Here is a 13,624-nt window from a genome sequence, read left to right as displayed (position 1 = left end):
ATGAATGAACCCTGTCTTCCCGAAACCTCTGCTCCCCCCAGGACACAGAGACCGGTGCAGAGCCAGCGCAGGTTGGCAGTGGCGGTCCCACGGCGGTGCCGGAGCGCCCCCGAAAGTGCCACCGGCCGTGGCTTTGAGGGCCAGCAGCAGTGAGGGGCAGGCTGCGGCGTGCACCCCACTTTGGCTGGCGCTGCCTGTGCTGTTCCTAAGCAACATCTAATAATAATAATAAAAAGGGCTCCTAGAGACACAACTGTGCTACATTCAAGCCGGGGTAATTGCAAGGCAAAGCACGAGCTCTGACTCTCTGAAACCTTTTCACTCTCAGAGAAAAGGATGCGTCGTCCTGCCAGGAGCAACTGGACGAATTTCGGAAGCTGGTCGGGGCCGTAAGGAGGTGGCTGAGGGAGAGCGAAGGCAAAATGCCGCCCGCCGAGACCTCCCTGGGCACCCAGGAGCTGCACAAGCGCAGGCAGCAGATCCAGGTGGGCAGCGGGAGCCGGAACCGGACTGGGAAAGTTGGAAGCTGGTGTGGAAACGCTGGGACGTGGAATAAATCCCAGGAAGCAGAGTCCTGGGAGGTGTTTTATGGTCTCAGGAGTCCTGGGCTCCCCTGTACTCGCTGCTGGGCTGCAGCCCCTGGTGTGTGTGCATCCAGCGGTCCCTGGCTCGCGGAGAAGGGAGCAGTGTGAAGGTCCTCCTGGGCACTGCCTGGTTTCCCTTCCCTCCCCCTGCCTGCTCGGGGCGGGGATTTGGGAGTGGGAGACCCAAGCACAGTTGTTTTCGCTGAATGTTTCCCCTTGCTAGACATGGAAGGTGGCCTGCCATCATCCGAGCCCCCGCTCCTTTCCAGCACCGTGATGCTTTAAATCAGATATGCCAAGGGTTTGACTCAGAGGCAGAGCAGCGTCTGCTGAGTCACCCACGGCCCTCGCACCCCACGGCACGCCGCCGGGCTCCGCCGAAAGCTGCGGGGACTGGACTCGTGTGAGGCTGGGATGTGTCGAGAGGAGGAGGGAGGTCCCCGAAACAGTAGGAGGGAGAAGAAAGTTTCCTGCGACAGACCCGCTAGTTAGGGAAGAGCTTTTCACTCTTTGATTCCCCCTAACAAAAATAAACATAAAGACACCCACTTTCCCGGCGCAGGCAGCTTGCTGTGTGCCGGTGCGACCGTTGCCAGTTCCCTGGGCACCATGTCCCGGTGCCACCAAGTCCCCCCAGAGGTGATGGGCGAGGAGGGAGGGCTGCGGCAGGGCAAGCGCAGCCTCCGATCCCAGCCTTTGCTTTTGACCATGATCTCCTGGAGGAGTGGAAGGGGAAGGGGGCCCAGGTGGAGGAGATCGGCCGCAGAGGGACCCTCCTGGAGAACCTGATCATGGAGATTACGGCCCCCGACACCCCGTCCAAGGCAGGTGAGTCGCAGCCCGGCTCTCCTGAGGATGCCTCCTTCTTCGGAGCTCTGTTTGCTCTCGTTGCATCTTCTCTGAGCCTGCCTCAAGCAAAAAAATGGGGTGTTATTTCCCCTTTTTAACGAATTTCAGAGGGCCCGTGGTGGCCCAAGTATCATGGGGCTCAGCCCCGTGGTTGAGCTGCTGCCGCTTGTTGCGTTAATGCGTCAGCGGAGCGCTTGGAGCCCACCAACCTGGCTTAATTTGCTGTAGCATAACAAGCACTGAATTACCCTGCGTTTGCCGTAAGCCCGGCGTGGGGACACGTATTGCTGCTCGGATGGAGCATGGGAGTTTCAGGCTGCCGCAGCGCAGGGGTCCGGGCTCTCGGCCCCGCAGGGAGCTCGTGGAGGCGGCTCCTGCTTTCTCTCGGTGATGCGCTTCAGCCTCCTGGGGACTGGAACGTTTTAATCAAACTCCAGTATTTGGGTTTCGTATCTGGATGAAATTTAAGACTGCAATATTCAGACGTGATTTACTAGTCTCCTTTTTGGCTTCAAGTCTGTGAAGCAATGAGATTATGTCTGGTTCGTTTGGAAACCAACTAAAAGATGTCTTCCAGCTCGTGAGAACAAGTCTCTGGACTCTCATCGTTGATGGGCATTTATGAGAATTCACAGTCTAGATGTGTTTGTTAGGGTTAACTTGAGCAGTTCAGTAGGAAACCGCCAAGAGAAGTGGGGAGAGGCTTGGTGGGGGCGACCCACACGGTCACTCACGTGGGGTGACCCAAGCTGCAGCCCCTTATATCCGTGAAAGCTTTAAAAATCTGTGGTTAGGAAGAGAGAGGCTTACCCGATGTTTCTGATTAACCCCTGTTTGGTTGTGAACGTAGCTGCCTGGTGTCCAAGGAGAGGACACTGACACGTCCTGCGTGGAGCCTCTTGGCAAAGAGAGCGTGTCTGTGCACCAAGATACTCATCCCGTAAGAAAGGAGAATGTAGGGGAGTTAATCTTTTCAGGGGAGTTCATCTCTTCAGGGAAGGCATTCAGAAGTCTCGCTTGATATTATAATTCACAAAATCACGCTCAAGGTAGCAGCTTTCAAGGGGTGGAGAGGTGGCCAGTGGCCCCCAGTATTATGGTCCATGCAGGTGCCACGTCCACCTTGGGTGATGCTGGGAGAGGTGCCCAGCTCCAGACAGCTTCAGGTCTTCCGCTTCTGGTCCAGCGAGGCGGGAGCAGCTCCAGGAAAGCGAGGGGTGGGGGTGTGTCGGGAGGAGGAGACATAAACAGACTCCAAATGGAACTAATGCCGATGGCTCGGCGCTGAGCCGGTGGGTTCATCAGCACCAGGCGGGTGGGCCCGTGGAGACGCCGCGTCTGTGCTTGGTGGCCGGTGTGGTCCGTGTCGTGGAGGGCCGTTCATCGCTTGCCGTCTGCATTCCTAACGCATCTGTCTTGTCCCTCTGTCTGTCCCCATCCCCTCTGCTCAGGTGCCGCGCTGCCCGCTCCGGGAGGGTCGGTAGGCAGCGTGAACGGATACCACACATGCAAAGGTGAGCTCGCTGTCACTGCTGTGCCGGCACGCGCGTGCCGAGGCCGCCTCGCCGTCTCCCTGTCCGTTTTTGTCTGTGCATTTCCATCCATGAGATATAAACCACGATGTGACGCCGTCAGCATCCCGGCGCAAGTGAAATGAGCCTGCAAATAGGGTTGTGAATTCTTGGCTGTGCTGTGCGGTAGCCGGAGCCGCGGGACGGGCAGGCGGTGATGGAGGATGTAGGTCAGGCTGAAGGACGGAGAGGGGCAGCTTTGGGGAGTGACAACACCCTGACACCCCATCAGGTGGTGTTAAAAGCTGATAAATAGGAGATCGTTTTAAGGCCTGCAATTAAATTTATTGGTTCTAAGGGATTATAACCCATCCAACCCTTCAGTTTGAAGAGCAATTTTAATTATTGCCCGTTATCTGCTGTTAGTTCACTGGTTCAACGAGATAATAGGTGCATAAAAATGGCTTTACATTTTGGTGTCAAGTTATTTAACACTGTATTAGCAGTGACATTGCGAAAGGGGGGCTCAGCTTGCATCAGTCTCACAAACATGAAGGCATTTGCTTTGTTTGCAAACTGTCAACGTGCATACGTGGTGCAACTGGAAGGGCCCCTCTGGCATGAGAGGTGAGGATAATCTGACATTGCTCTGCAGACAGACGGAGGACGGCAGCGTGGGCTCTTGCTCCTCCTGCTTGGCCGGCTGTGGCTGCCCCGGGGCTAGATTAGTACCTGATAGTCCAGGTTAAGATGGGCAACGCAGGCAGCGGTCCTCATCTCGGGCTGCTTTTTGGAAACAGATCTGACCGAGATCCAGTGCGATGTGTCGGACGTGACCCAGCAGTACCAGGACCTTGGCGCGGCGCTGCGGGAACGCCAGCAGCAGCTCTCAGCAATGCTTGAGAAGATGGAAGAAGTGCAGGAGGAGGCAAGCTCGATGCTGAAGTGGCTGGAGTCAAAGGAACGAACGCTGTCGGAGCTGGATGCCTCCTCCTCGCCCACCAAGACGGAGACGATGAGAGCCCAGGCTGAGCACAACAAGGTACCTTCTCTTCCAGAGCAAAAAACGGGGATCTGAGCACCTCCCCCAAAGGATCTCGGAGATGTGCTTTATTGCAGCAGGGCTAGAAGGATTAGCAGCCAGGATCTGCTCTGGGTTAAAGAAGGGCTTTCCCCAGAAGGGATCACAGGCGGGTCCGTGGAGCAGGAGCCCCCGCACTCAGCTCGACCCTCTTTGCTTTTAGACCTGTTGCTTTCAGGCATTTGGCTCAGGGGAAAGGAGCTTATCCGTAGCCCTTGTTGCTGGGTCACTCCAGCTTCTCCTGGAAAGCAATTCCCCGCCTTTCCCTGCTCTTGGAGCCAAGTTAGCTCACGCTATTGCTAATAAAATGAAGTGATTTCATTAAAGAGCAAAGAACAGAAATTGTCCAACTCCAGCTTGAAGCTGCTGCTTCATTCCTACTCGGTGATTTCATTCTTTTGCCCTACATCTGAAGAAGTTCATGTGATTATTTTCCAGGCATTTCTGGCTGAATTGGAACAGAATTCTGGGAAGATCCAGAAGGTAAAGGAAGCACTTTCTGGTTTGCTGGAGAAATATCCAGATTCTCCGGAAGCAGCAAACTGGAAGAAGATGCAGGAGGACCTGAGTAAGTGCCTGAAGCACGTGGTGAGGCTTCTGTCCTGAAACATCACATTAGAAGTGGTTCAGGACCGCAGGGCGATTCCAATGTCACAGCAGAGCAGAGTCGCTTCTAATTAAAATTTAGTAAATAGCAAACTTATCTCCACGCTGTCTGGTGTACAAGGTGTTCCTGAGATGAGCACTGTCATGATTAAGGAAATCTCTACGATGGATGTGTATTTTAAAGACTTGCCTCCTCAAATTACTTCTTTAAAAAAAAAAAAAGGCAAGGAAAAAAAAAAGGTTAGCGACATGGGTTGATTGTTTTGATTAAAAGCTTCACTGCTTGATATAAAATTCTAGTCATTAGTAAGGCTATCCCAGGTAAATCCAGGGCCACGAAAACGATGAGGGGGATGGAACCCCTCTCCTGTGAAGAAAGGCTGAGAGAGTTGGGGTTGTTCAGCCTTGAGAGGAGAAGGCTTCAGGGAGACTTTATTGCAGCCTGTCAGTACTTGAAGGGCACTTATAAGAAAGATGGGGACAGACTTTTTAGCGGGGCCTGTTGCGACAGGACAAGGGGGAATGGCTTTAAACTAAAGGGGGGTAGATTTAGACTAGATCTAAGGAAGAAATTTTTGACACTGCGGGTGGTGAAGCACTGGCCCAGGTTGCCCAGAGAGGTGGTGGATGCCCCATCCCTGGAACCATTCCAGGTCAGGTTGGACGGGGCTCTGAGCAACCTGCTCTAGTTGAAGATGTCCCTGCCCACGGCAGGGGGGTTGGACTAGATGACCTTCAGAGGTCCCTTCCAACCCAAACTATTCTATGATTTTACGATTCTAATTAAATGTTGACTAAACAAGACTCTGTATTTAAAAAGAAGCCCAGAGATTCTCTTCTTTGAAATAGCAGGAACGCGTTTACGGAGTTCTCCATCCAGGAGATCTGAATGTGCTGTGTGAGGACTGATACACATGAGAGTATCCTCATTTATCGAGCCAGGGATGTGAGATGGCTCACCCAAGGTCAGACCAGCTCATGGCAGTAGTGACTAGAGTGCAGAAATCCTGCTTGCAAGGTTTTTTTTTCTATGAGCTTCAAGACCATGTAGCCATTAGAAATGGGTAACGGCTTATTAGATGGAGAGTGAATAGAGCCACGCTAGTTTTATTGAAAAGCTGAGGAGGTTTCCCGTCGGGGAAACCATGGGGAGGGTAAAAAACCTTCTCGATGGAGGGGTGGGCTGGCCGGGAGCGTGACCACTGCCAACACAGCCGGTGCTTCAGATTGCAGGTGGGAAAGAGCCAGCCAGGCAACAGCCGAGCGGCAGCAGAAGCTGGAGGAGTCGGAGAACCAGCTGGCCAGCTTCCAGGCTGCCGAAGCCCAGCTGCGCCCCTGGCTCATGGAGAAGGAGCTGATGATGAGCGTGCTGGGACCCCTCTCCATCGACCCGAACATGCTGAACGCACAGAAGCAGCAGGTCCAGGTGAGCCGGGAGCTGCGTACGCATCTCCACGGTGGGTTCAGGACAAGGAGGGGAGCGGGTCTCATCCAGTACGTGAGGTGGAAGATTGCACTCGGGAGTTATTTGTCTTGCAAGTGCTCTGCCGTGCAGCGAGTGTTGGGAGACCTCATGGCTCCTCTCCCAAGTCCTCCAAACGGTGTTGAGTGCGAACTACTGTGAGTAACTGGAAACGGGCGCAGCGCTCGAGCTCCCTTCCCCGCACTGGATTGACTCATCAGTGAATCACTTGGCCCCTCTTGGAGAGTGAAATTGCTTTAAACAAGACCTGTGCTGATGCTCTGCAGGACTTGCTAATGCTGCCCCTCCGCCTGCTCCCCCCCCGCCGGGCAGCCTGCCCTTCCCCTCCCTCCTGCTTCCAAATCCTAACATGTCCAAACCCAGCCACATCATAAAATAAAATGCCCCAGTTAACATAATTAGATTTCCTTCTCATCTAACTGGTTTATGTTACATTACACAGCAGCAGGACAAATAAGAGCGAGAGCAAAGTACTGGAGTCGCAGACCCCTCCCAGCTTTTTAAGTTGCAAGGTCACAGTAAATCGTGCTCTTTCCAGCCCAATTGCCGTCCCACCCCAGGGCTTGTTCCTACTGATTCCGTGGGCTGGATAAAGCCCCTGGAGGTCTGGCTTGTTTTGACTGTGTGTACTTGGAGCTGTCAGTTTTATGCAAACATTTTTATGATATTTCTGTTCCAGTTTATGCTGAAGGAATTTGAAGCTCGCAGACAACAGCATGAGCAGCTCAACCAGGCAGCTCAGAGCATCTTGACTGGCCCTGGAGATGTCTCTCCATCCACTAACAAGGTGCGGGAAGAGCTCCAAGGGGTTAATCAGAAATGGTCCGAGCTAACAGAACGCCTCAACTCCCGCTCCAGCCAAATTGACCAAGCCATAGTGAAGAGCACCCAGTACCAGGAGCTCCTCCAGGGCCTCTCCGAGAAGGTGAAGGCAGTTGGGCAGCGCCTGAGCAGCCAGTCTGCCGTCAGCACGCAGCCCGATGCCGTGAAACAGCAGCTGGAGGAAACCAGTGAGATCCGCTCAGACCTGGAGCAGCTGGAAGAGGAGATCGCAGAGGCTCAGACCCTCTGTGATGACCTCTCTGTCCTGATTGGGGAGCAGTATCTCAAAGATGAGTTAAGGAAACGTCTGGAGACGGTGGCGCTTCCTCTCAAAGGGCTGGAAGACCTGGCAGGTGAGACAGCACAGAGACGTTGCTTAAGAGATGTTGGGATGTTGTCCTCCAACCCTGCTTTTTGCTAAAGGGCTCTCCCATGACTGGGTTTCTAGGAATAATAGGGGAAGCACCATTTATAATTTTTTAGGGTGCTTCATGGGTGTTTTATATGGTACTAAGCACAGGAGAGTTCACGCTCCAGACATACCTGAGCCTGGAGAGTGAGCAGAGATGTTCAGTCCTACTGATATGGCTCTTCCACAAGGCTGCCTGGCTTGCAGCGGTGTGGCATGTGCTGTGCTTGGGGGTGGGGGGGAAACCCTGGTTCCTAAATTCAGAATGGGGCACGGAGAAGACCCAGTGGCCACCCTCTAATCTTGGGATGCCTCTTCTGGTTTCTAAGAGCTTGCATTTAGAGACTAGTCAGGAGAACTGAGACTACTGCATTACCGTTGCCTGTTATTACTTAAGAAATTCATGAATCGGTGAGCGAAAAGGCTAGTGATGCAATGGAAAGCTCCTTCCTGTTAATCAAAACACAGTTGGTGCATCTGAGATGATTTTAAATAATTGCACTTTGCTTATTTGATTTCACCTTAATTGTCGCGTTCTAATCTTATTTCCATTTCAGCCGACCGGATGAACCGACTGCAGACTGCGCTTGCAAGTTCCCAGCAGTTCCAGCATATGTTTGATGAACTCAGGACCTGGCTAGATGACAAACTGTGCCAGCAAGCTCAGAGCCAACCTATTTCTGCTAAACTGGAGAGGCTACAGAGCCAAATTCAGGAACAAGAAGAGTTCCAGAAGAGCCTCAACCAACACAGTGGCTCCTACGAGATGATTGTAGCCGAGGGAGAATCTTTGCTGCTTTCTGTCCAGCCTGGGGAGGAGAAGACCACTCTGCAAAACCAGTTGGTCAGCCTCAAAACACACTGGGAAGAGCTCAGCAAACAGGCTGCTGATAGACACTCTAAGCTCAAGGACTGTTTGCAGAAAGCTCAGAAGTACCAACGGCACGCGGAGGACCTCCTCCCTTGGGTGGAGGACTGCAAGGCAAAGATGTCAGAGCTGGAAGTAACCCTGGATCCGGTGCAGCTGGAGGCGACTCTCCTGAGATCAAAGGCTATGCTGAGTGACGTGGAGAAGCGTCGGTCCTTGCTGGAGATGCTGAACAGCGCTGCCGACATCCTGATTGATGCTTCTCAAACCGATGAGGATGACATTCGGGATGAGAAAGCTGGGATCAATCAGAGGATGGATACCATCACAGAAGAGCTGCAAGCCAAGACGGGCTCCATCGAAGAAATGTCACAGAGGCTCAAGGAGTTTCAAGAGAGCTTCAAGAACATTGAGAAGAAGCTGGAAGGGGCGAAGCACCAGCTGGAGATCTATGATGCGCTAGGGCCGCAAGCCTGCAGCAACAAGAATTTGGAGAAGCTCAGGGCACAGCAGGAGGTGCTGCAGGCCCTGGAGCCACAAGTGGATTATCTGAAAAACTTCACTCAAGGTCTAGTAGAAGATGCCCCAGATGGGTCTGACTGTTCCCAGCTCTTAAGCCAAGCTGAGGTGGCTCAGGAGGACTTCCAAGCTGTGAAGCAGAAAGTAAATGACTGCTGTACGCTCATGGAAAACAAGCTTGAAGGGATCGGCCAGTTCAATAATCGGGTGAGGGAGATGTTCTCTCAACTGGCAGATCTCGACGATGAGTTAGACAGCATGGGCCCCATCGGGAGAGACTCTGACAGCCTTCAGTCCCAAGCAGAGGACGTTCGCACGTTCCTGGGCAAACTCCACAGGCTGAAGTCTGACATCGAAGCTTCTGAAAGTGAATGTAAGAAAATGCTGGAGGATGAAGGGAGCCCCGATTTATTAGGACTGAAACGTGAATTGGAGACGCTGAATAAACAGTGCAGCAAACTGACTGAGAGGGGCAAGAACCGTCAGGAGCAAGTAGAAACGACACTGTCTCGTGTCGAGGACTTTTACAGCAGGCTGAAGGAGCTGACCCACATGACAACCGTGGCGGAGGAGAACGAGGCGTTGCAGTGGGTGGTGGGAACAGAGGTGGAAACCATCAACCAGCAGTTGGCAGACTTCAAGGTAAGTCTTTATGCTATCACCTTTCTTAAGTGGTGTTTGGTGTTTGAAGGTCTGTCTAGTGTTGCGGTCTTTTGTGTAGGACCTCTAGTCTTCAAGCTGTCGCGGCTTCATTGTTCATTGCTAGAACGTCAGCGGTTTTGGTGTAGTAAAATATCCTTGCTCTGGAGAATGTAAGATCAACTGTTGGACTTGATAGTCTGCGGTGAAAAGGTGCAGAAAGATTTTGTGATTGGGAGGAAAAAACTTTTCCCCTGTTCTTCTTGTGATGTGTAATGTTGGCGTGCCAGCACCTTGTGGGCTTGTAGAGGTGGTTGGCGTTTAGGTTTTGGGGGAGGGAGGGATGTTTTTGAGTCCATCTGAACTGTAAGTTGGCTTCATCTGAGAGTCTAGTCCAGATCAGATCGTCCTGTAGGTCTTTGGCCCTGGTCGACCCTTCCTGCTTGTTGTTCACTTCATCTGGGGCATATATAAGTCCATTTTTGGGGTCCTTAGGTACAAATAAAGCCACAGATAAACTGTGGGACGAGGGAGACACACAGGGAATACAACCGAGGCAAAGTTTTGCCGTGGGCTGTTCACGTTTCCAGCAAAGAGCTGCTAGAGACCATCAAGGCTTGCACAAAATGCCGAGAGGGGGAAGAGTTGGAGTGTTTGAATTTTGGTTTTTTTTTTTTTTAATACAGTATTATGGTGTTGGGTCATGCTGTTACACTACATTAATTATATTAATACTGCTTAGAAATTCTCTTGCTGTGAAACTTCTATTACTGATGTGCTCGGTAGCTGATGATTGGGCTGATTTACATCTGGCTGCTCATTTCCTGGTGTTAATGGGGGCTGGGAGGGGGAGGCGTTTTTACAGCCATTTACTTTTCATCTCATGGCTAATTGATCCCGTTCCACCACTTAATAGTTCTGTGAAACCTTCACCAGGACAAGGTATTTCTCTGTTGGGGATTGCCTATCCAAAAAAAGAGCTTGGAAGCGTTCGGGGCAAACTCAAACTCATCTGATGGTGTTGCTGTTAACTCTTGTGTTGGGCAGTCTTTTGCATTGAGCTTATATTGATGGGAAGGATTTAACTTCTTCATTAAACACCACACAGTCGCTTGGAACAAATATATCCAAAAAGGAGTTTCTAGTCCTTAAAACCAGTGAAACGTTCCTGCAGAGCAAGGGGTTATTCCCGGCTGAGCAGCTCTCACTGGAAACAATGATGAAACCCAGCGTCAGTGCAGATTGCTTGGTTGGCCGGGCTGGCGAGCGGGGCTGGCAGGTGCAGCTTAACCCATCGTAGCGCTTGCAAATGGTCTATATCTCAGTGACCTTGAGGACGACCCTTTAAGACACCGGTGTCCTGTGCTGCACGCGCCAAGGGTGCTTTGGGGAGTGACGTGTCCTTACCAGGAGTCATTCGTTGGCCATCGAGGCCCACACGGTGCAGCTGGGGTCTTTGTTCGTGGAAAAATGAAAGTTGCAGCGGTGATGGTAGGGTTTTGCTGTGTAATGGCTGAGAATGAAGTCGAGGAGAACCAAGAAGGGTGGCTGGAGCAATCGCGCATTCCTCCCATGCACGGTTCATCCAGAGAGCAAGCATTTTTGCACGAATCGTAAATGTTGCAGAGCAAATCTTTGCAAAGCCTCATCTTACGGTTCTCTCTACGGGGAAATGCAATCCCAGATATTGATCTGCACGTGGAAGGGCATCGCAGCACACGGGCAGGGACCGTCTGTACTCCATACGTGCTGCAGGGAGAGCGGTGGAGAAGTCGGGCTTGGGCTCTGGGGGAAGCGGGGAGCACGGGGCGCTTTTTTTGGTTGCACCAGGCTTTTATTTCTCTGCGCCTAAGACAATATCGTAGCTGTCTCCCTTTTTGGATTGCAAACAAGATGCACGCACGGTGTGTCCGTGGGGAGCAGAGGCAGCTCTTCAGCCGGGCAGTGCTCCCCGGGGCGGCGTGGGGACGGTGCAGCTGAGCGTGGGGAGGAAGATGGGGTGGCCGGGGCTCTCCAGGAACGGTCACGGTCCGTCTTTCCAGAAGGCTCAAATGCGGGCAGATATTATGTCTTAAGGCATTAATTTTAATGAACATCTGTGTAAATGAGATGCAAATTAGGTGTGGCCCCAGGGCTCCAGGCACGTTGCCAATGCAGCCCTGACAAAGGTGGGCACTTCTGGACTCATTGTGTCCAGATTTTAATAAAGAAGATATATTGGCTCTGACGGAGGCCGTGAACAGATGACTTTTGAAGCAGCTTATACTTGAAGCTTCCCATATATTTCTCTTTTCCTGCCTGCAAACACTCCTCAGACTTGCCCCAAAAGGCCACAACCTACAACAAACCCTTAACTTTTGGAGAACTGCCACCCGTGCGTTTCCTCTCTTCCCCCCAGCCCCTTTCCCAGGTCACAGGGGGACTAATCCTGGCTACAGGAGGGATGAGCCCTTTCCTGCTCTAAGTGCTCCTCCTGGCCGGGTTTCTCGGAGGCGGGAGGCTGGGAAGCAGCTGTTGGATCTTGCTCGGGGGGAGGCTTTGTTTGCAGGAGGTGTTTCGGTTCAGCGAGCGGGTGCAACGGGGGGGATGGCTACACCGAGGGGCTGAGCCCACGCCGGCCATCAGGAGCCAGGATGGAGACGTAGGGTGGACCTGGCCTTCAGGGGGTGGGGGGAAAACTACATAGGAACTGGTTCGGAGCACCACGTTTTAGAGGATTGTAAGAAACCTATCTGGAAGAGACTTTAAGGGGTCATCTAGTCTATTCCCTAGCTTTATGGTGAGATCAAGTGCAGCTGAAAGGCATTTCTGTGGTTTGGAGTCTGTGCTTGTATGGACATCCTGATGGATTGCTTCAGATACAGCTATGCTACAGAAGAAATAGCATGTTTTTAGCTTACGTTAAGCTGTCAGAGCAAAGGGATCTCATCTTTAACTTCTGGTCTCCAGCATGAGTTTAACCCAAGTGAGTGTCTTTCCATTGCTGCCTCTCTGAGGAGCCCCTTTTTTATATAAAAGGGTACTAAAAGTTGGAAGAATCTTTCAGCGCCGTGTCTCCGTGAGCAGAGTCAGGCTCTTCAGCGCGAGGGACAAGCAACAGCCACCAGCGAGAGCTCCTCACAGGAGCTTTCAGGCCGGGGCGTTTCTTCCCTCTCCGCTCTCACTGCTGTCAGCTCAGGTTTCTCAAAGCTTACACTAATATTAAATTTTAATGACTGGAATCAAATGAGCAACAGTTGAAATGTTACTAAAGATAACAGCTATGTTGATTCAGTTTAGCAAACAGCAGAATTCCCCAGGGAAGCGATTCCCCAGGTACGGACGAGCGATGAAGGGTCACGCGGAGGCGTAGGGGTTTTCTCCATCGCGTGCTCTCCAGCATCAGCAACCCCTGAGCTAGAAGACCCTGAGTTACAACCCTTCCTCCCAAAGACTGGGAAACTGTGCTTTGGATAAAGCTTGTGCCGTTCAGTGCAAGGGGCTGATCTTCCTTTACACGCCCAAGAAGCGGAGGTGAGGTTTGCTGGTTTGTAGCGGTGGTGCCAGGAAGCCCCAGGCACGGGCTCGTCCTGTCTGGCCAAAGAGCATCCCTCAGCAGGGGCAGCGGAGAGCTGATGGAATCAAATTCTTTGGTGTTTTTTGGGAAGACATCTGTGCTGGGGTAGCTTGGCCTCCTGGCTAAGCGAGCTCAAGCCTGGTTTTGTTTACCTTATCTTTTATACAGTGGATTTTGAACTTGGGTTTCAAAGCCTGGCTGGTACTTAGCGTTGGCAGTTCTGAGCTGGGACCCTCCCTGAGTCACCGTGTTGGTTTTGGACAAACTCCAACATTGCCACATTTCACCTACAAAGCAGACCATAACGCTCAGCCCTGGGTCAAAGGCGCTAGCAGAGATTTTTAGGCTTGCCGCAATATAAAGCGATGCTTGGGGGTGGAAGGATGCCGCTGCCTCCCCAGTCGTATCATGCCCGGGTGGTTTTAGTTTGCTGTGGATGTTTTCCTCCCCGTGATGAAGATGAGAGGAGGAACGGGGCAGCCTGCCTTCCCTCTGAGTTGTGCTCAACAGCCAGAAGGGATTTCTGTACGGATCTGGAGAACTTGACCCAAAATGAAACCCAAGAAAAAGCATCAAACTTGACATAACCAAACGGTCACCGTCGCGTTCAAATCGGTGCAGATGCAGTTGGCTGAAGGGGAAGACGCGTGGTGATGCCTCCGCGTGCGGCTGGACCTCCGTCGACTTGCTGGCCCCC

The 13,624-nt window shown here is 52.2% G+C and overlaps 1 protein-coding gene across 1 annotated transcript in view; it reads left to right on the top strand.

The window, feature by feature from the left end:
- Positions 1–13,624, top strand: part of MACF1 (microtubule-actin crosslinking factor 1) — a 112,826-nt gene that overhangs the window by 48,515 nt on the left and 50,687 nt on the right. Inside the window, exons 50-57 of the mRNA XM_009332204.1 lie at positions 329–485; positions 1,310–1,412; positions 2,885–2,947; positions 3,745–3,986; positions 4,464–4,593; positions 5,858–6,057; positions 6,794–7,289; positions 7,903–9,374. Coding sequence (XP_009330479.1) covers positions 329–485; positions 1,310–1,412; positions 2,885–2,947; positions 3,745–3,986; positions 4,464–4,593; positions 5,858–6,057; positions 6,794–7,289; positions 7,903–9,374 — 2,863 coding nt within the window. The remainder of the gene's footprint in view (positions 1–328; positions 486–1,309; positions 1,413–2,884; positions 2,948–3,744; positions 3,987–4,463; positions 4,594–5,857; positions 6,058–6,793; positions 7,290–7,902; positions 9,375–13,624) is intronic.

Source organism: Pygoscelis adeliae, unplaced genomic scaffold (assembly GCF_000699105.1).
Source record: "Pygoscelis adeliae isolate BGI_AS28 unplaced genomic scaffold, ASM69910v1 Scaffold359, whole genome shotgun sequence".
Lineage (NCBI taxonomy): Eukaryota > Metazoa > Chordata > Aves > Sphenisciformes > Spheniscidae > Pygoscelis > Pygoscelis adeliae.
The sequence above is the reverse complement of the archived record's forward strand: the minus strand, read 5'-3'. Positions and strand labels throughout refer to the sequence as shown.